The sequence below is a fragment of the Emys orbicularis genome, chromosome 3, assembly GCF_028017835.1.
Source record: "Emys orbicularis isolate rEmyOrb1 chromosome 3, rEmyOrb1.hap1, whole genome shotgun sequence".
Lineage (NCBI taxonomy): Eukaryota > Metazoa > Chordata > Testudines > Emydidae > Emys > Emys orbicularis.
The window spans coordinates 171,412,103-171,432,460 of NC_088685.1; the positions used below are offsets into that span (position 1 = coordinate 171,412,103).

The window sequence follows — 20,358 nt, forward strand, 5'->3', positions numbered from 1 at the left end:
ACAGGTGACCTGAGACGCCGGTTCACGAAGGGCTCGGGCGGGTTCCGCTTCCGGCGGTTTGGAAAGCGGGAAATGGCGGCAAGCCCGGCCCGGCCAAGAGCGATGGAGGCGGCGAAGGGGCCGGAGCCGCAGCCGCGGCCGCCCTCCCCGGCCCTCCGGGAAACGCGCGTCCGCTGCTGCTCGAAGCGCTGGGTGGGCGAGGTGCTGGGGCTGTGCGCCCCGTACGTGCGGGCGCTGGCGGACGGGCAGCCCGGCGAGCTCGGGGCCGAGAGCCGGGAGCGGGCGCTGCGGGACGCGCTGTGGGTAAGAGCCGCCGCGGGGGTGAACGGGAGCCGCATGCTGCGCCCGCTCGGGTGGGGGAGGCTGGGCCCGTCTTAAAGTGGGGCTGGGGCTGCCCCGACCCCCGGCGTAGAGACTAGAGCCTCGCCCCATCCCCTCGGGCAAAGCCAAGAGGCTGGCAGATGCCCCTGGTGAGGCCGAGGCCTCAGCCAGCCCGGAGGGTACCAAGGGCCACAGTCCCGCAATTAAACGTCCACCTCAGCACTGTAGCATGTCTGGTGAAGACGCTCTATGCTGACAGGAGAGCGCTCTCCCATCAGCATAATTACTGCACCTCTGCGAGAGGTGAAAACTATGTCAGTGGGAGAGCGCCTCCTGCCAACATAGCACTGGTATGAACAGCGCTTAGGTTGTTGTAACTTGTATTACGTGGGGTGTCTTTTTCACACCCCTGAGCGACATATGTTAAATTGACTTAAGCGATAGTGTAGACCTACCCTTCCATACAACACTCCTATTATAATGCACCCCAGAATATTAGCATTTTTTGCAACTGTATGACATTGTTGACTCTCGCTCAATTGGTGATCTACCATAACTCCTAGGTCCTTTACAGCAGAACCACCACCTATTGCAATTTTGTAGTTGTGCGTTTGATTTTTTTCTTTCTAAGTGTAGTACTTCACACCTGTCTTGACCACTTCATCTTGTTGATTTCGGACCAACTCTTAAATTTGTCAACTCCATTTTGATTCTAATCTAAGAACGATGATAATACTAGGCACTGCTTCAGTGCTTTGCATCCCTTGATCTCAGCTGCTTTTAAAGACTAGAGGGGGAAATGTCTCTGTGTTTCAGCCTTTGTCTTGTACATTTTAATGTGCTTTGTGTATAGTCACTGTCAGTGTTATTCCTGTGCAGTCAATTAGGCCCTGATCCTGCCGTCCAACAAGTTGTGTGCACACAGAGACCATTAAAAAGAACAGGAGTACTTGTGGCACCTTAGAGACTAACAAATTTATTTGAGCATAAGCTTTTGTGGGCTCAAATAAATTTGTTAGTCTCTTGGGCCAGGTCTACACCCAGCCGCTAGTTCGGCGGCTGGGAATCGAAGTTCTGGGTTCGATTTATCGCGGCTGGTCTGGACGCGATAAATCGATCCCGGAAGCGCTCGCCGTCGACTGCGGTACTCTAGCTCGGCGAGAGGAGTACCGCGGAGTCGACGGGGAGCCTGCCTGCCGCGTGTGGACCGCGTCTGAACCGCGGTAAGTTCGAACTAAGGTATGTCGACTTCAGCTACGTTATTCACGTAGCTGAAGTTGCGTACCTTAGTTCGAATTTGGGGGGTAGTGTAGACCAGGCCTAAGGTGCCACAGGTACTCCTGTTCTTTTTGCGGATACTGACTAACACGGTTGCTACTCTGAAACAGAGACCATTGACTTCTTTGGGGCTCCAAACATGCTCAGGAATCTGCCTGTGTGGCTCACATTTCAGGATTGGGGATTGGTCTTGTTTCCCCTATTGCTTCTATGGGTCTTTCATGCAGGGACAGGAAAAGAACAAAGAAAAAAAGGAGAATGTGATTGCAAGTCCCTAAAAACTTGTCAGAAGAATACAGGGGAACAGCTAGTACCTGAAACTAATTTAACTCACTTTTTTTTTTTTTTTTACTCTAGTCTACATTGCTGGTATCCCCTTAAATAGGTTAATGAAGCAGAAAAACCATCCAGCTTTTTTTATTTTTGTGGTTTTCATGTTCTGAAAAATGTCATAGACCAGGAGTTCTCAACCTTTTTCTTTCTGAGATTTCTCCTCCCCCCCCCCCCCAACATGCTATAAACACTCCAGGGGGCAAGGGGGGACTCAGAGCTCTGGGCCAGAGGTGGGACCCTTGGGCATAGGCGTTGTTTGACTTCTATTTTGGGGAGGCAGGGGCCGGCAGGACTGGGGCCAGCTCCGCACAGTGAGGTCCATGAAGGGAGTGCCACCTCCACACCCTGACTCACCTCAGCAGGCCACCCACCTGTCTGGGGCTGTGTGCCGGTTGCTGCTCCCCGAGGGCTCTGCCTGCCCCGGAGCTGGCTCCCCGCATGGGCAGCTGACAAGCTGCGTGAGCAGTCAAAGTGGGCTGGGAGCTGAGAAAGAGCCGCAACCCTGGGCACCAGCAGCAGACAGGGGAATGCCACGGCTGCCCACTTCATGGCACCACCAGCCAGAGGAGCAGCTGCCCCACACTGCCTGGCTCCGGCTTCCCGCCTAGGATCTGGCCAGAAGGTGGGTGGGGCCTGAGAGGAGCTGACAGAGAGGAGGAGGGGGGGGGGGGGAAGAACCTGCCCCACTCTGGGTAAGGCACTACAGTTTTTGGGGGGAGGGCAACACACTTGTGCCCCCTCAACTCTGCCCATGGGCTCAGGGCTTCTGCCTGCATCAGGACTTCAGCCCCACTACTCCCGGCCTCAGCGGGGGGAGGAGGCGGAGCTTGAGGTTTCAGCTCCCTGCTGCTCCGACTTCAGGTGGGGGGAGAGGAGAGCTCGGGGTTTCAGCCCTGTGCCGCTCCCGGCTTCAACCCTGCGGGGGGTGCCCCCTACTTCAGTGGTGGGGCCCCGCTTCCCTTATAAAAGGGCTCATGGACCCCCAGGGGGCCACGGACCCCAGTTGAGAACCGCTGTCATAGACCATAAAGAAGTGGCCAGTACCCAACCTCCACAACAGAAGCAATCTTCTTTAGACGTGAGAATTTGTAATTGTCTCACATGGAAAAGAAAACCTGGCTTCATTGTTGAATTTGTATGGGTTCTGAATGAGCTTCTTCATACCTATCTTCTATGGCTTATTAATAACACTACATTAAAAGAACATTAAGATAGCAAAGTCAAGCGCTCAGAAATTAGGTAATGCTAGAATTAAGGTTGTCTGTGCAACCCATCATGCTTGCTTGGTTTGAGGCTAGCACCTGTTGACCATCTTTCCTCTCTCTGATTCAGCCCTCTTTGTGTAGACTTCTGCTCAGGCCTAAAAATTGGACCCAAGCACAGCCAACCTGAACCCAAGAAGGTCAAATAGTGTTCTGACCTGACCCCAACCCTTCCCCTCCAAACCCAAGTCAGCGCTGCCACCACTGCCCACTTCTGCCTGTGGGGTCAGCACAGCGGTGTGCCCTGCTCCTGCTGTCCACCACTCCTTGCTGTGCGGCAGAACATGAGGGGTTTCAACTCCTTGGCATACTCACTCTGCAGCATATGCTGTGCAGTAATGTGGCAGCAAGAGCAGGGCATGCAGCTGCCAATGTACCAGCCCCACTGGCAGGAGGAGGAGAGCCAACCTGGACTGAGTCCAAGAGGGTCTGTTTTTTTCTTACCCAGCTAGACCCAGACCTGACACTTGTTGGGTCCTATTGTAGGGCTCTACTCTTGTGTGTATACATTATGATACAGTCTATCATATGAACATATACTAATTTTTCTACAGGACCCCATCTCATTCAGTGCATGGGATGGACTGTGCTCTGGGAATGAATCAGGGTTGCATAATGAATGACACCTCATCCCCCATTTGTTGCAGAAATGTAAGGTGTGTAGTGAATGTGGCAGAGGGCTGCAGGAAGAGAAAGGAGGGTCCTGTGAACCCCCTATGTCTGTCACATAGTTCCTACGTCATGCCGGGCAAGACACTTAAACCAAACTTTTCACAGGTGGGCACTAATTTGTTGCTCATTTTCTGGATACCCAACTTCCGACATCAAGAGTTGGATTTGAAGAAGTATCAAGCACTCAGAACTACAACTGAGATCAGTGGGAGTTCTGTTCCGACCATATAAAGTGCTATAAAAATTAGGTCCTAGGTTTCTCAGTTTGGGCACCCAAAATTAGTTGATCCCTTGGGCTTTAATTTCTGTACCTTAGACCTATATATGTAAAAAGGGGATGATAATGCTGTGTGAAGATGTGTGTGAAGAGCTAAATTACTATGGTGAGAGCACCATAGAAAAGCCCAGGAGGACATTAATTTATTCTGTATTCAATGCAGTGTTTGGATGGTGTGCAGTAAACAAGGCTGAGGGGCACACTTTGAATGATGAAGATTAAAAGCTACCCATTTAGTGTGCACCATCCATTCTGTGCAGGGAACGAGAGAGGGGCTCTGTGTAAAGTAGGGGATCCTGTAACTAATGGCTGTATCATAACGCATATGCGCAAGTGGGCCAATTTAAGGTTGTACAAACTGTAATTTGGCTGGATTTGATTGGATTTTCAAAGGAATAGCAAAAGATATGTCCCTGACACCATGGTTACCTACCTACCAAATATTCTGTGCCAAAGCTCAACAAAACAGTTGATGCTTTTTTTAAAAAAAAGATGGACAAAGCATATATTTTTCCTTAACCTCGTTCTTGGAAATGACTGAACCATTTTAGCTGAAACATATCAAAAAATTCAGCCTGAGTCAGACACCTGGAATGAAAACTTTCATTTCAGACAGCTTGTTTGGCAAACTTATGTGCAACTGAAAAGATGATCTTATAATCGAAAGTGTAGGATAACCTATAGACCAGTGGTTCTGAAACTTTTGTTCTGGTGACCCCTTTCACATAGCAAGCCACTGAGTATGACACCCCCCCCTTATAAATTAAAAACACTTTTTAATATATTAAACACCATTATAAATGCTGGAGGCAAAGCGGAGTTTGGGGTGGAGGTTGACAGCTTGCAACACCCTATGTAATAATCTCACTACCCCCTGAGGGATCCCGACTCCCAGTTTGAGAACCCCTGCTATAGACAAAGGTAGCTGCATGGCTTCCCTCCTTATCCTCACTAAGCCCAGGAGAGGAGGCCAGCACTTCTCCTTACTCTGCAGCAGCTTCTGCCCCTGCCAGACAGGGGGATGGGCTACAGCATGCTCTCATACTTCCCTTCCCATTATCCTTTCCTTCTACTGTCTTTCAGTTTTTTCTTGCCAGTCAGTCCCCTCTTCCTGGATGTTTGGAACAAATGACCATCCTAAACCAAGAGACCACATTCATGTGTTTTTAAACTTGTGTTAAGGTACCACGTGGGGGGGTCTCACACACAAAATAACTCAAGGGAACATGGATGGAGTCCTTGCCTGAATGAAAATGCTGAACAAGCTCTTTAAATTCAGTTGTCAGCTGTGTTATATTACATTGGTAGGCTAGAAAGCATATTATTTCAAATATTTTGATTGTTCTGAATTTCTTACAGAACTTTGAAACATCAGTTCAAGAGAATATTACCATTAATGGACACCCATGGCAGGAAACTTCAGATGAAGCTGAGCTTCAGAATGGTGTGTGTTTGGTTTTTAATAATGTTTTCACTTTAGTCTAAGCACTTAACATATTAATCAAGCAATTGTTCCTCCTGTTGTTGCTAATATATGTGATGCCGAGGGAAAAGATCAGACTGAACCCAAGCCTGTGTGTGTTCAGATTAATGAGTTACACCTTTTCAATAAAACCTTTCCCCTAAAACAACCTCCATATATAAATTAAAGGAGGAAAAATAATCCTTGAACATATAAATTCCTGTACCCCTGTGACCTGGAAACAAACGGGGTGTTTGAGAACTCAATTTGTTCTGATACTTATGACTTCAGCTTTGTTCGATACTCAGTTATCAAGATGATGGGTGATTTATAAATAGGTAAATGACATTTCAAAGTAAAGAAGTTTATATAACCAATGCCCAGGGTAATTATCCTGCAGAAGGGTTCATAACAAAAGGACTAGTGCAATATTTACAAAATAAGATTTAGTTTGAAAAAATAATCATTTTACATGATCACTTGTTACAGTCCCATTCACTTAGTCTTGTTTCTTCTCTTATTTTTACTATCTGAATTGAATAGGACAAATGGAAGGGATATTATTTTTAAAGCTTTAATAAGAAATAAATCAGATTTAACAAAAAAATGAAACTAATGTTCTTCCTAGTAAACTCACAACCTTTTTTTTACTTTGCAATTTTTTTAAATCATGACACCCCAGCCTATGATGTAACTCCCTCACAATGATAGTAAGAAGAGAAATAGAGTAACAGTTAACATATAATAGAGTTTTCAATGGATGCAAAGTAATGAAAGTCCCACCCCTGTAAAACTACCAGCCAAAGATTAACGACAAGCTAAATTCCCTGTGCATCCTAGAGGAGCTAAATTGATGTTAGGTAGTACTACTGTAATTTCCTATACTATCTTGATATTGTTTGGTGGTATCTCAAGCCAGTTCTTGTGAGAAAAGTATGTTTACATCACAGGGATTGGCATTCTTGATTATATCCAGAGACACAAGAGTGGGTGTAATGAATAGATGAATGGGAAAAATGTTTATTTTGCAGTGTAACAGTGTTGCACTCACCTCTTGCGAGCACCCCCTAGCTGAGTGCAAGTGCCTGCACTCTTTCAGTTTGTGGTGGGTCTTCACTGACTCAGCCATCCACCCAAGTCATACATATTCTGTCTGAGAGATAAAAGCAACACAAACCCCTTTTGGGGTACATGTCCAACAGGGGCCTCTCTCAGTGCCCTCTCATGTCTCTGTTTGTCCCTGCTCCGGAGTAGAGCAGTGCCTCAGGGCTCCTTCCCTGGAGGCAGTGTCTTCACCCTCTTGGGGTTTCCTGGCTACAGCTCTCCAGCTGGGTCACTATAATTTAGTTCCCCTCTCTGGGGTGCCTCACTGTCGAAGCTGCTTCCCCCAGTGGCTGTGTGTGTGTGGGGGGGGGGGGGGGGAAGGGGTGGCCACTACTCCAGGTACCAGCCAGGGATCCTGTAGATAGTTATCTGCTGTGTCCCTTTATCTAAGGCTATGTCTACACTACTGCAATTCCAGCTACGTGAATATGTACCTTAGGTCAAGTTACCGTGGGGGGTCGGCGGGAGAAATTCTCTTGTCTACTTGCCTTGCTCTTCTCGTCAAAGAGTACAGGAGTCGACTGGAGAGCGATCTGCTGTCGATTTGGTGGGTCTTCACTAAAATTAACCGCCAGTGGATCAATCTCAGAGCCTTGATCCCGGCTGTAGTGTAGTCCTGCCCTAAGTCACGCTGCTGCTCTGATTCCCTGGGCCACTTTTCCACGGCCCTGTGCCGTCTTCACCCTTATGTCAGGACCTTGTCCTGATGGAGTCCCTACAATCAGCTCAGGGCTCCTTCTAGCTCTCCCTGGCTTCTGGCAGCACTACCTCATCCGAGGTCCTATAGCTCTATCAGCCAGCCACACACTATCCACACTCCTACAGCTCCAGCAAGGAACTGAACTTGCTGTGGCCCTGCAGTTCTTCTTATACTGACCTGTTGGACCCTGAGTGGCTGCTTCCCACACAGCCATTCTAGGCAGCTTGGAGGACCTCTCTACTGCCCTTTTCTGGGGTGGGATGTGGCAGGATCACAAGGCCTCCAGCAGGGGGCCTCTGGGCCTAGTCCACCCTGTCACATGCAGTTACTGCTTTTAATATCTTTTAATTTGTAATAATGGGGATTCTTAGTATCCTCTAGTGTTCACAGAAAACAGTCAGTGTGGTTTGGTTGCATATACCTGTTAGTGAGTGTCAGGTATTCTTCCTCACATGCAACTGCTACCCTTGGTTGAGTGAAATTGAAAACACAGGTATGGACTTGAATGTGGAAGAAGAGTTCCCTGAGCTGCTGCTTGGTCAGCAAGCTCTATAAACTCTGCAACTGATGACCTAGGCTGAGGAAACACTCCAAGCTATGTTCCAGAATCACTACCTCTTGGCAGAAAGTTTGGATCTGAGAAAATGGATTCTGTTTTAGAGAGTCCTGACTTAAACCATTGTAAAACTAGTATTTTTCAAGTTTGCATCATCTTGGAAACTTTCTTTATGGAAGGATATTTTTGTTTCTATTTTAATGTGGATCACTTTTTATTGGAATACATTTTTCTTTATGGAAAACTTTTTCCCTGTTTTAAAAAAAAATCAAACAAAAAGTTTGAATTAAAAAAAAAAATCTGAAAATTCTTACCCACTTTGGATCATTTTGAACTAATGTCAATTTTAGTTTCTTATTGGAATATCAGTGGAAACATGCCAGAAGTACTCAGCTCAGCATTTAAGTTTGCAGTTAATACACTTCTAGGAAAAATATTTATTTTAAAATGTAAACTATTGATTTTCATTACAGTTGTGCAAAATCTGTTACAAAAATTCTTATTTTATAAGTCTTGTGAATTGTGTGTATGTGTAAATAACCCACTTATTTTGATGGGAAAACAAGGTTAGAGCACAACATTGGTTGTTTGCTCTCAACAAATCAAAACTTCAGGGTCGGATTTAGAGCTATTCCACTTTCTATAAATAAGTACATATTGTACCAGAGACAAACGGATTATATAGCCAAAGTAGAACAGTTCCAACCAGAAAGATTGAAAGAGGAATTCCCTCTGGTACCCCAAATAGTCGTCAGCCTGGTGGTCAGGGCACTCGCCTGACGGGGAGGTGTCGGTTATTTTGTGAAAATGTTTGGAAGGACTTGGTTTTGTCCCAGTGCAGAACAGGAAATATTTTGAAATCTCATACATTTTCATGGAATGGGAAAACAGTTTCCCACCCAACTCTATTGTTTTGCCTATTGGCATTTCTTCCACATCCACTGATGCTGCACAGATTGACCAGTAGAGGGTGCTGAATATCCATTTTTCCCTAATACACTAACATCTAATGTTCTTAGCCTTTGGCTCACATGCATTCTAGAATACAGGAATGTAACTGTTACAAAACAGAAGGAAATGGGGTTAGGGTAACTAGTTTTTATAGTGTGTAATGATAGATGATATGACTTTAAATAACATAGACAGCTGGTTAAAGTTTGTTTGAAACCTCAGACAAATCTAATAGTATTTAGTTTTAAAAATTGTCAAGTTTAATTGCAATATTTGAGAAGCTAAGAACTTATTATAGGAGACACATACTGCAAACACAACTCACATAATACTTCTCTCCTTACTTTACAGCCAAAGGAAAAATGCCTTGCATATTTTGTCTGATACTTTTAAGAATTTGCTCTTAGGAAAAAAAAATTATGTATTACAGAAAGATCAACTCATAAGTGTGTGGTGTCTGTATGAGTACAGAGGTAAAATATATTTTTTTATATTTTTCATTGCATAGCTCAGTGTCAGGATTACCACCCTTCAGTCCCTCAGAAAATGTAATTATTTTTTTTTAAATGTAGTGAAGAATAGCAGCCATTACTGCTGGAAGAAGAGCATTGTCTCAAAATAGCCAGCTTTTGTTCTAAGTCACAGTATAGTTACGGCACACCTTGTAATAATTCTCAAGGAGTGCAAAGTTTGTCTGAAGTCTAGTATGTGTCTTCAGGCTGAATACATGTCTGAAAAGGCTGCCACAAATATTAAAGTAATGGAGTTTAGTAGATCTGACAAAATACTTGTCAAGCTTGAGGGCCTGATTCAATGCCCACTGAAGTCCATGGAAGTTTTTCCATTGGGTTTAATGGGCTTTGGATCAGTAGTCACTTCTAATAGCTTGTTGCTCCAACATATACTATCTTTGCTGAAGGGAGCTGATGAGAACTAGCATCTTAGGACTTGTCTACTCACAGAAGTTGTACTGTGTTAACTATACTAGTATAGTTATAGCAGAACAATCCCCCTAGGTGGATGCAATTATAGTGGTATAAAGGAGCTTACATTAGGCTAGCTTACTCGCAAAAGGGAATAACTAGGGGTTGCCTTGCTATAACTACTTTGGAATAAAATCCCAGCCTTGACTGAAATAGTTATACTAGTATAAAACTAAAATATGTGTAGCCCATCTCTTAACAACAACCAATGCTCTCATAAATCTGAAGCTTCTCAGAAGGATTCAAGGCATCCAGGAAATTAGTATCATGTGTGAGATGCAGTTATAATATTAAGCTGACTTTCAGTCTTAGAGTTCTAGAAAGCAGTTACTTTTGGACAGTCCCACGTCATGTCTGTCTGTGAATCAATCTCTATTTAGTGAAGAATAGCAATATTCAGTGTGGAATCTGAGCACTTAGCACATGTACCTTTAGCAGCTTTACACTTTCAGTATGGTGTCACTGTATTGTATACATTATGAGGGGATGGGGCATCCCTCATGTAGGCTCACTTTACATGATTTAGGCTGATGGATGCTAACTTCTCCAAAAAACAGGAAACACAAACCTGACCCCACCCTCTCTCTGTAACTAACTAAATTTACTTAGATTGTAAGCAGTTTGGGATAGAGATCATCTTTTCATTTTACATTTGTACAGTGCCTAGCGCAGTGGGGCCTGATCCCTGATTGGGTTCTCTAAGCACTGTTCCGGTACAAATAACACCTGTTGAGCCAGCTACCCTGAAACAGGGGATAAGGAGACTAATTGCCATGAGAAATTTTAATGCCTGCTGTTAGGGGGAAGGACTGACCAACGTTTTGCTTTATTTTTCTTTAGTTTCCTGTAATAATTTTAGTATTTTTTAAAGACACTCTTAAAATAACTGTGTGTACTATGTCACCTTGTTTTTCTTGTGAATTTAGGTTCTGACATCAAAATCCTCGAAGATCAGTTTGATGAACTTATAGTAGAGACAGCTACGAAGCGTAAGCAGTGTCCCAGAAAGATATTAGTACATGTAATCAAAACCATGAAAGCAGAGCAAGAAATGTTGGTAAGGATCTTGATTTGGACTTTGTAAAGATGAAGTCTTAGTAATAAGACTTTATCACACTCTACTATTAAATCTTTGCTGAGATATGCAGCAAGATTGTTCGATTTTTTTTTTTTGATTTTTTTTTTTTTTGCAATAGTTAATGTTTTCAGGTTACAAAGTGAATGTTAATTATGATTTACGGTAGTCCTAAAGTAATTTCCCCCAAGAGACCTCTCCTCTTGCTTTTGTTACTGATGGTCCTTTCAGATTTTGCAGTAATACTAATTAGATTATTCTGTTCTACCTAAATTGTTCAGCAAAAATTACAGAGTTGTTAAAATGTGGCATCACTATACATCACACTTTCAACCACTTTTGAGCAATCGTTTTTTATATTTTCCTCATCTTTGGCTGTAAGGAGTCCTCATGGGCAGCACAACTCCCACTACCACCACTGTCTCAATATATGTCTCTCAAGGCAGTGGCTTCATATAATAGCCCATAACAATGAAGTTCCAGGGCTTCCTTACACTTTTTTGTCCAAAAAACACTCCTCCTGAAGAACAGCTACACCTGCTCTGCACAAGTGTGTCAATCTCCGTACATCTGCCAAAGGAAGGCTGCCTCCTTTAAGGATCTTCAAGTCAATCCATTAAAAATGCTTGAGCAGTGCAAGTTGTATACTTCCCTCAGTTGGGACTGTTGCCTTCTGTATTTCCAGACTTGCTAACAAAGTGTGTGAGCCACAAGAATTTTGTTCCAATAGTGACTAATGACAGAAAGAAGTGACTCTCTTATCCTGGTCTGCTCACAATTTTGAGAGGTGACTTGTAGTGGAGAAAATATTTTATGGGTCAGACTTGAATATAAATGTTACTCGCCTTTCCCTTGTATTATAAAAACTAAAAACATTTTCTAACTGTTGAAGATGTTGGTATTGAAATAAGTTTCTTTCCTCCCTCATAGCCTATCCTTGCTCATCACTCAGCCTGAAGTAAAATCATAATGCTGAATCTACTATTACATTCATTTCTGCTACATCTACTTGATGTCAGATCACAAGATTCATGGCATGGTCAAAACAGCAGGAGAACCTGAATTTTGAGGGAGAATGTTCTTATTCATACACAAATACCTGCAAAGATAGAATAGCGGAAACTGACAGTGATTGGCCATATTAATAGCTTTCTGTATAAATGTTCCCTTTGTTCCAAGTTTGTCCAGGCTCCATGAAGGGTTCCCTAAGAGTTGCTCTGCAGTTCTGTTTCATAAATCATGTAGCAGATGGCAATGCTTCTCCCAAAATATCTAGATTTCAGCTAAAAATCTTGCTTTCCTCTGCACTAACAACTGAGTTTAGAGTTTGGCAAAATAAAGCTTAATATGGTGTTTATATACATTTAAATAAGAAATGGGCAGACAGAGCTAATTAGATCACTCTTTCTAGCAGTTCTCTGTATTGGATGTAGAGCACTAATCCCACTAACCATTTTTATTACAGTAGTAACCCATTGTGCTAGGTACTGTGAAAAACATAGATTAAGACACTACTTAAACCAAGGAAATATTTCAGAGTGAAAAATATTTTGAATTTATTTTTGTGTATGCAGAAGCTCTATCAGCCTGTCGTAAAGCAAAAAGAGATAAAGCCTGAGCCCTCTCAAGGTAAGTGTTTGTCATGACAATGCAAATGTATAGAGATAACATTACCTAACGGAATCACCGAATGCAAATTTTTTAAGAAACGCCAATAAAATTGTTCTCTTTCAAGTGTGACTTTCAGACAAAGATTTTTAACCTGTTCATTCTGTTGGCATAGTTATACGAGCGAGAACTTGGTTATTTGAATACACTTCTATTCTGGATGTAACTGTGCAGACATAGAGCCTTGTGGTAGCTGAGCATACTGTTACATTGCTTTATTTGCACACATCTAGTTCTCTTGTCCTGAACCTTCTTGCTATTACAGGCTGTGCTTCAGGGCAAAAATCAGCCACTAACAAATGATGGGGGTTTGGCAAATATTTTCTGTGGGCCAGGTTATCCAATAACTGTCTGGGGCAGAGTTTCTTCCTCTGTCTACTGTTGTAGACAAGATACCAAACTCGATGAATCACTGGCTTCATCCATTTATGGCAATTCCTGTGTTCCTATTCATGTCTTATGAGAATACCACTTGGTTCTCAACATCAGTCAGTAGGCAAGCAATTGCTAAGAACTGGCTGACCTGGGAAAGAAGCATAAAGTACACATTTTTGGACATGCTTTTATCATTCAGTACTGAGTGGCACAGAGTTGATTTTCTTCTTAAAAATTATAATAAACACTCATGTCACCTTTTAAAGTACAACATCAATGGGACACATGAAATATAAATTGTAACTGTTAAAGCAGAAACTAACTATTTAATCAGTGTCCTAAGTTTACTAGGTACTTTCTAAACAGGACACTGTCTCTGTCCTAAGGAACTTACAGTTAAGAAAAAATAAAACATTAAGGGCCATGAGTAGGATGCAGTCTTTCAAGGCTTGTCTTTACAAGCTGGATTATCTTCACTACCCTATTTTAAAAGCGTGTTGGTTTATTTCTAGCATTTTGAATGCAGTAAATCATACCTTGTGGTTACAAGGTCCTCAGTGTGCTTTGGCGGCGCAATGTCATTCACACAATATAAAAATATTGAAACAAATAGAAACATTAACTAGAACTGAGGGGAAGTTTTGATAGAAGCTTTCAATTCTCAAATTGCTGATCTGACTTTACTTTAGGCAATGTTTCCTTTTTGTAACTGAGAGGAGACTGCTCTGAGGAATGCCAGTTTTTGTAGCTAAGGTGCCAGCAGGCACTGTAAAGAACTTCACTTCATAGTTGAGGTTTTTTTCAGTGGTGGGGTTAGTGTCCACATCTGCAGGTTTAAGCATGGATTAACTTCTGGAACATCGGCAGTCTTTATTTTGTTGTTGCTCTTTTTAAACAAAGCAACAGCAAGTTATTAACAAAAAGCACGTCGTTTGTGCAGAATTTTAGTATTTGCATAGTCTCTGGGAAGTTAATGCATTCCAGTTTAGTAAGTGCAGTGGCCAGAAACCAAAAATGTTTAGATTACTCAATACCTTTCATATCCTTTTTTCATTTCCCTATGTTTTGGAAAGTCTAGAACAATGAGGAATATAATGCTCTCCATGTAAACCTAAACTTTAACCGATAGTGACATGTTAAATGCACTCAATGTGCCATTGTTTCTGATTACCCAGAGGGGTCTCAAGTAACTGCTTTTGTCTTCTCACTCACAATTTGGGGGAGTCCTTACTTTGCTCAGCCTTCCATCACTCTGTATCCTGTCATCAAAACTTCCTATCGCAGATGTACTGTCCTTTTGGATGAGTGTCCATTCATAGTCCACTGCTCTTTCTTTAGTTAGAGGGATTGCTGTGCAAATATTTTTCCTCCCAAGGTCTGAATAATCCTGCCTTTTTAACATCCTTTGCCATTCCTGAATTATGCTGCCTGACACCTGGATAGGAAATCAGATTAGGTCTCCACTAGTAATACTCTTCCCAGGACAGAGTGCTCATTTTCCTGCTATAGCAGATGAGTGCAGGATTGCTTTTGGTAGACTGTTTGATGAGAAGCATAATAGGTCTATTATTTTAGCTTGCAAATTATTCCAAATTTTTGATTTTCCTACTCATCAGAGTGATCACAAGAACTAATGTTACATAGAGACTCTCATCCTGTTATTGCCACAGTACGGTAAAATGAAAGTGTTTCCTGCATTCTGCATCTACTGTGCAACTTAATTTCTTCCAAACTTCTCTCTTCTTTCCAAATTGATCTAATAGAACACCTTCCCATTTTGTTTATAGTGAGTTCTTAATTTTTCTGGAGTAACACTTATCACTCCAGTTTTGCTGAGTGGGAAAGGTTAACTGTAACTCTGAATGCTGAAGGCAGCAATTCCAGTTGTATATCAACAACAAAACCTCTCAAATCTGTTACTTTTGTCTAACTTTCCATTACTGACCTCTTCACCTTTGTTGTCTTCTGCCCTATCTTATTGTCTAATATAATGAAATCTTTTAAGCTTCATAAACATGTCTTGAGGTTTTATTTGTTGTAACTGTCTTCCTTCCTTCACCACCTCCTTGTTGTCGTTGTTTCCTGTGTTTATCTAATTTAGGTTGCAGACCTTTGGGGCAGGGACCTTGTATCTTGCTTTTCCTGTCTGCACCTCGATGAGGCCTCTAGGCAACATAAATGACTAGGAATAATAATGGCAACATATAAAACTTAGCACAGAGAATCGTAATTTTAGGGGTGGAAGTTGGTAAATGACCATCCACATCCAGGTTTTTAGAGAGTAATGTAGGCTATAGGTGAGTTTAAAGACATTTATGCAAGTTCATACTATATTTTCAGTTAGTAGGTCTAACTTTATACAAGTTGCTTACAAGTATTGTGCTGCATGTATGGTAAACAGCAGCCTATCTATACTGGTGAATAAGAAACAATAGAAAGTGCCTCTGGACTTTGTGGTTTCATGGAGCACATTTACTTGCACATGTTTATCAAGAAATCCTAAGATGCATACCATTACTTAGCCTTCTCTGGTCTTGTTAAAAATGTTTAGGAGGCTTCTGTCAAGGAGACTTTGAGAACATGGGGCGTATTGGTTATTTCTCACAAGGTAGCATAAAAAGTGAACAGATAGAAGTAATAAGTATGAAGAGCAATAAATAGCAAAATATTTCTCATTTTGTATGCTCATATTCAAAGACCCTAGAACCAGAGCCCTTAAAATATCTTTAGTTCAGTTCAAAATTAGTTCAATTACAACATCTGCAAATGTATATAAATAACAGCTCATGGGATTGCGGGAAGATTACTTGTAAACATTTGTTGTATATTTTTCCTAAGTGAATAAAGCTGTGACTGGCTTGTGGCAACCCTTTGAATGTGGAAACAATATTCTTCTATAAACGCTAAATGAGAAAAATGGGTTGTACAATATGACATGAGGCAGTACTAGCTTGATATATTGCCCCAGTCTTTAAGTGACGGGAAACCTGAGGGCTGCTTATTTTTTTCCCTGCTACTGGATAACCTATCAAACTATTATTAATGGGAATCACTAAATTTACAAAGCAGTGTATTCTTTTAGTTTCCTGTTACATAAAATACTGGAATCACAAAATGCCTTAGAAAGCAACAAAGCAGATATTTAATCATTTTTAGAAGTATTTTTACAGTTGGTAATATTCTCCTGCTCTTTATTTTAAAAAAAGGTTTTTTTTGTCACTTCATAATTCTGGGGGAATATAAAATTTTTGATGTTTGTGTTTCTTTGCAGCTTCTCACATGGCAAATCTTAGGCAAGTAACAGGGGTCACATCCAAGCAGATTAGTGAAGCAATGAAGGTAAGATTTCTGTGTGCCTGTTGGGAGGAAATCTTTCATTGTGATTTTTGTCACATAACATTTAACACATTTTCCATCAATGCTGTAAAACAGCCTTATGAAGCAAATATTCTAACTAGCCAATATATCCTTTTTGTTCAAAAATTTTCCACCTGTATTTGTAAAATTACTGATTCTACATCTTTATCAGACATAATTGCAGTAGAACCCTTGCTTTGGACTAAGTTTCCTTTAAGATTCACAGTGAAAGACCTGTAGAAGTATTTTTGTAATTTGGAATATCCGCAGTGTTGTAAAGATTTAAAGATTTCTGTACCTGCAGTGTTTGGAAGATTAAACCATCATTTTAGAAGAATGGTACTGCCTCTATATACTAAATGGCATTTTATCACTTTGGTAAGAAATTTGAAATGAGCTGTAGTATTTCCACCATATTTATTCTTGATAAACTGTTCATATGTTCTTCTGCTTAGTCTTTAAACTTGCACTGAAATTTCTTTACATGAGCTGCTAATGCAGACTCTTGCTATTATTGGTCTATGAGTTAGTGTTGGTAACTCAGAACTATAATTCCAAAAGATTGTGTTAGGTGGGGTTTTAGTGGATGTCAAATTCTAGTTAACATGTTTTTTCTACCCATAATTAATATGAATAATGTTAGTTTAATTATGTAACTTGGGATTGGAGATGCTTTGTTTGTTTGTTTTTCTTTGTAGTCCCTACCAGCATTGATAGAAAGAGCAGAGGGATTTTCCCAAGCGTTAACTTTGCAGCCCATCTTAGAACTATGCAAGCTTCGCCAAGAAGTCTTTGCTGGCTGTAAGGCTAAGGAAGAAAATAAAATCCAAAGCTTTATAACACAAGTGGAAGTCACACCAGCAGAGACTGCTGCCAGTAAAAATTCTAATACTATCCTGAAAAGAAAGAGAACCACAGATTCGCCACAGATGAAGTACTACCCGCTGCGACGAAGAATTACGTTGAATACATGAAAGTTTTTCTTACATTTACTTTCAAGCTTGAAAATCTACTCTCCCCATTTCCACAGCATAGTTTAACTGTGTTCTTTTCTGACCGTGAATTACAGGTTTTTTAAAAAGAGAATTCTTAGTGGCTGTGTAGCCTTTAATGTTTTTATATTTTTTCTCTTTACTGTTACATCCTAGTCACGTGAAAATGTGTACATTAGCAGTGATGTTCATCAGAGTGCACTCATATCCCCACAAATTTTTCTCTGTCCTTCAAAATAGTAAACTCTATAGATTAGCCTATAATTCTTTCTATATTATTTTATTGTAGGGATAAACTCTGGTCTTGATCCTTCAGTTGCTTGCACAAGTGCACAACTTTATGCATGTGAGTAGATCTATTGTGTCCAATTGGATTATTCATGCATAAAGCATGTGTATAAAAGGATTGGAGGATGAACCTATCGTATTGCTCCCTTAAATATAGCTAGCTAGATAGCTGTTGGTTTCTTTAATTGTTGATGAAAAGTAATTCTAAAACACATCAGTCTCTGTATAGCAGATATAGTTTTCATTTATGAAATTTGTGCGCAATTGCAAAACTGGTCTTTTTTTTAGTACAATTATTTTTATTCTAAATTTGGGTGGGTTTGGCTTATTTTTTTTATAATCCATGTTTTTATGTAAACATGGAATTTTAATAAAATGTTTATATATTTATCTGTAGTATAGTTTTTGAACAAAAACCAGGCCTTTTCGGTCTTGTAATCTATAATATATCGGCATTTTCATGTCATCTTAACTACAAGTGTCTAAGTGCAACCACTTTGGGATCCCTAGAGGATACTTCTTCATGTTAGAGGCTCTCCAACCAGTGTTGTGTATATATGTATCTGTAAGTAAAATATTTTTGACTAGACTTTTAAATCAATGTAGAGTAAAATTAAATTAATATCAAGCTGAACTATCCAACATCTGAGTTTCTTCATATTATAACAGAATAACTAGAAGATTGCAGAGTATTAAATTGAGCAGCTTGCCTTAATAATTTATATTTTAAATGTTTTAGAAGTCAAAGCTATTAATATAACTTTTTCCTGGCTTCTGATTACTTGCAATATAAACTTTTCTCTATAACATGTAAAGTGCTTTCTCATACTGAATAACTTTAATTACTCTTTATTGGAGAATTTCACAGATCAAAGAGACTCAGTAAGAGGGAAAGAATAGGCCCCACTTAACCTTTCAGAGACTGAAAATCTTTAAGAAAAATGTCTGGCAAATTTGAGTTTAAAATATTGTGATTAATAAATATAAATTTCGTACAGAGTGAGAATTTGTATGTTGAAAATTTGTACATAAATATTGTTTTTGACTTGTATATTTGTAAATAAACATTTGTGCTATTATACAAATAAAACTGTAATTAAAAAATACTATGTGAAATCTCAATTTAGTTTATTTACCATTTCAAGAGTAACTATCTAATCTGGAATATGTAGTGACTCTAGTCGGTTACCTTTGGAAACTACTTCCAGATTTTGTCTTAGGTACTAGTAGGGTGACCAGATAGCAAGTATGAAAAATTGGGACCAGGGCACAGGGGGTAAAATAGGGGCTTTGTCTTGGGATCCTAACATCAGGACAGTCCCGATAACACCCTAGGTGCTGGTCCCATTCTGGTTCTTATGTGTCCTCTCCAAACCACTGCATAACTCAGTATGAAAAGAAGTATCTACTTGAGAGGCCCAAGACTGGGATCGCAAGAGTGGTGGGATTATTTTAGCATATAGAATATAGATGGGAAAGAAGAACACAATCCACCTGCATTATGCACGGTTGTGTGCTTTTTTTTTTTATTGGTGGGGATGAGAAGACCAACCACCTCATTCCTTCACCCAAACATTGATCCACACGTATTCTTCTCAGTTCCTTCTGCCCCTTTTCTCTCAACCCCGCAGATAAAACTCCTCCTCTTCTACTTGTAAGACCGATATGTGAGTACTATTTATTTTAGGATTTTTTACTGGCATCCATCACTAGTATCTAAGCATCTCCTAAGTTAATAGAACGTCGTAAGAAAGTCTGTAGTTGGTTTCAGGGAGCCTTTGGCTCTTCTTCCTTAACAGTTGTAGTTAAGCACCAACAGTGTGTTTGATTTGTACAATCAACAGACTTGACCCCTGACCCAAGAAACAAGAATTCCAAAAGGCAAAAATCAGGTAAACACCTTAATAGAACCTGAGCAAGGCATCTTGGAGCTACTTTTATAAACAAAGCTGAAGATGGCATCATATTGACAATGTTTGAAGGCTCCGTGAAAGGTGGGATTTCAAGAGGGATATGAATGAAGTGAGTATGGATGCTTGGTGTTCTGCAGCATGGAGAACATTCCAAACACAGGATGTGATGTGGAAGAAGACACAACCTGAGTGGTAGGGGAAAAGAGGTGAGGCTGCCAGGTTAAGCAAAGTGGTTAAAGGGAAACTTGGTAAGAAACAAAAATATCACTTTAAGTCTTGTGGGTAGGCTCTGTCTCTGAACAGGGATGCTCTATGAAGTTCAGGATATCTGATGACAACCATGGGCCAGACTTACGGGAGAGGACATGACAGAGGCAGAATGTCCCAAAAGGCTTCTCTTTGGAGTGGATGGGGTAAGATGAACTATATGGTACATACGTTGCTGTTTATAAATATGACAGGTTTCAGAGTAGCAGCCGTGTTAGTCTGTATCCTCAAAAATAACAGGAGTACTTGTGGCACCTTAGAGACTAACAAATTTATTAGAGCATAAGCTTTTGTGGGCTACAAGCATCCGAAGAAGTGGGTTGTAGCCCACGAAAGCTTATGCTCTAATAAATTTGTTAGTCTCTAAGGTGCCACAAGTACTCCTGTTATTTATAAATATGGAAAGCTTTTTAATGCGAACCAAAGAGTGACCCTTCATGTACTTTTGCAGTGTTCCTTGTGCATGACCTCAAGTGTTCTGTCTTTGCATATTCAGACCAAGAAAGAAAAAAACAAAGCGCTTT

General features: G+C 40.9%; 1 protein-coding gene across 2 annotated transcripts; it reads left to right on the forward strand.

Moving 5' to 3' along the window:
• The first annotated feature begins 33 nt into the window (after positions 1-33).
• On the forward strand, positions 34-18,760 carry NSL1 (NSL1 component of MIS12 kinetochore complex). 2 transcript variants are annotated; one of them, XM_065401021.1, is made up of 6 exons: positions 34-303; positions 5,503-5,587; positions 10,826-10,956; positions 12,549-12,603; positions 16,289-16,356; positions 17,073-18,760. In XM_065401021.1, the coding sequence occupies exons 1-6, from the start codon at positions 73-75 to the stop codon at positions 17,346-17,348; spliced, it is 846 nt and encodes a 281-aa protein (XP_065257093.1). In that variant the 5' UTR covers positions 34-72; the 3' UTR covers positions 17,349-18,760. The 2 variants fall into 2 exon arrangements, with proteins under 2 accessions (XP_065257093.1, XP_065257092.1); XM_065401020.1 differs by lacking the exon at positions 34-303 and adding an exon at positions 2,476-2,554.
• The last annotated feature ends 1,598 nt before the right edge of the window (positions 18,761-20,358 follow it).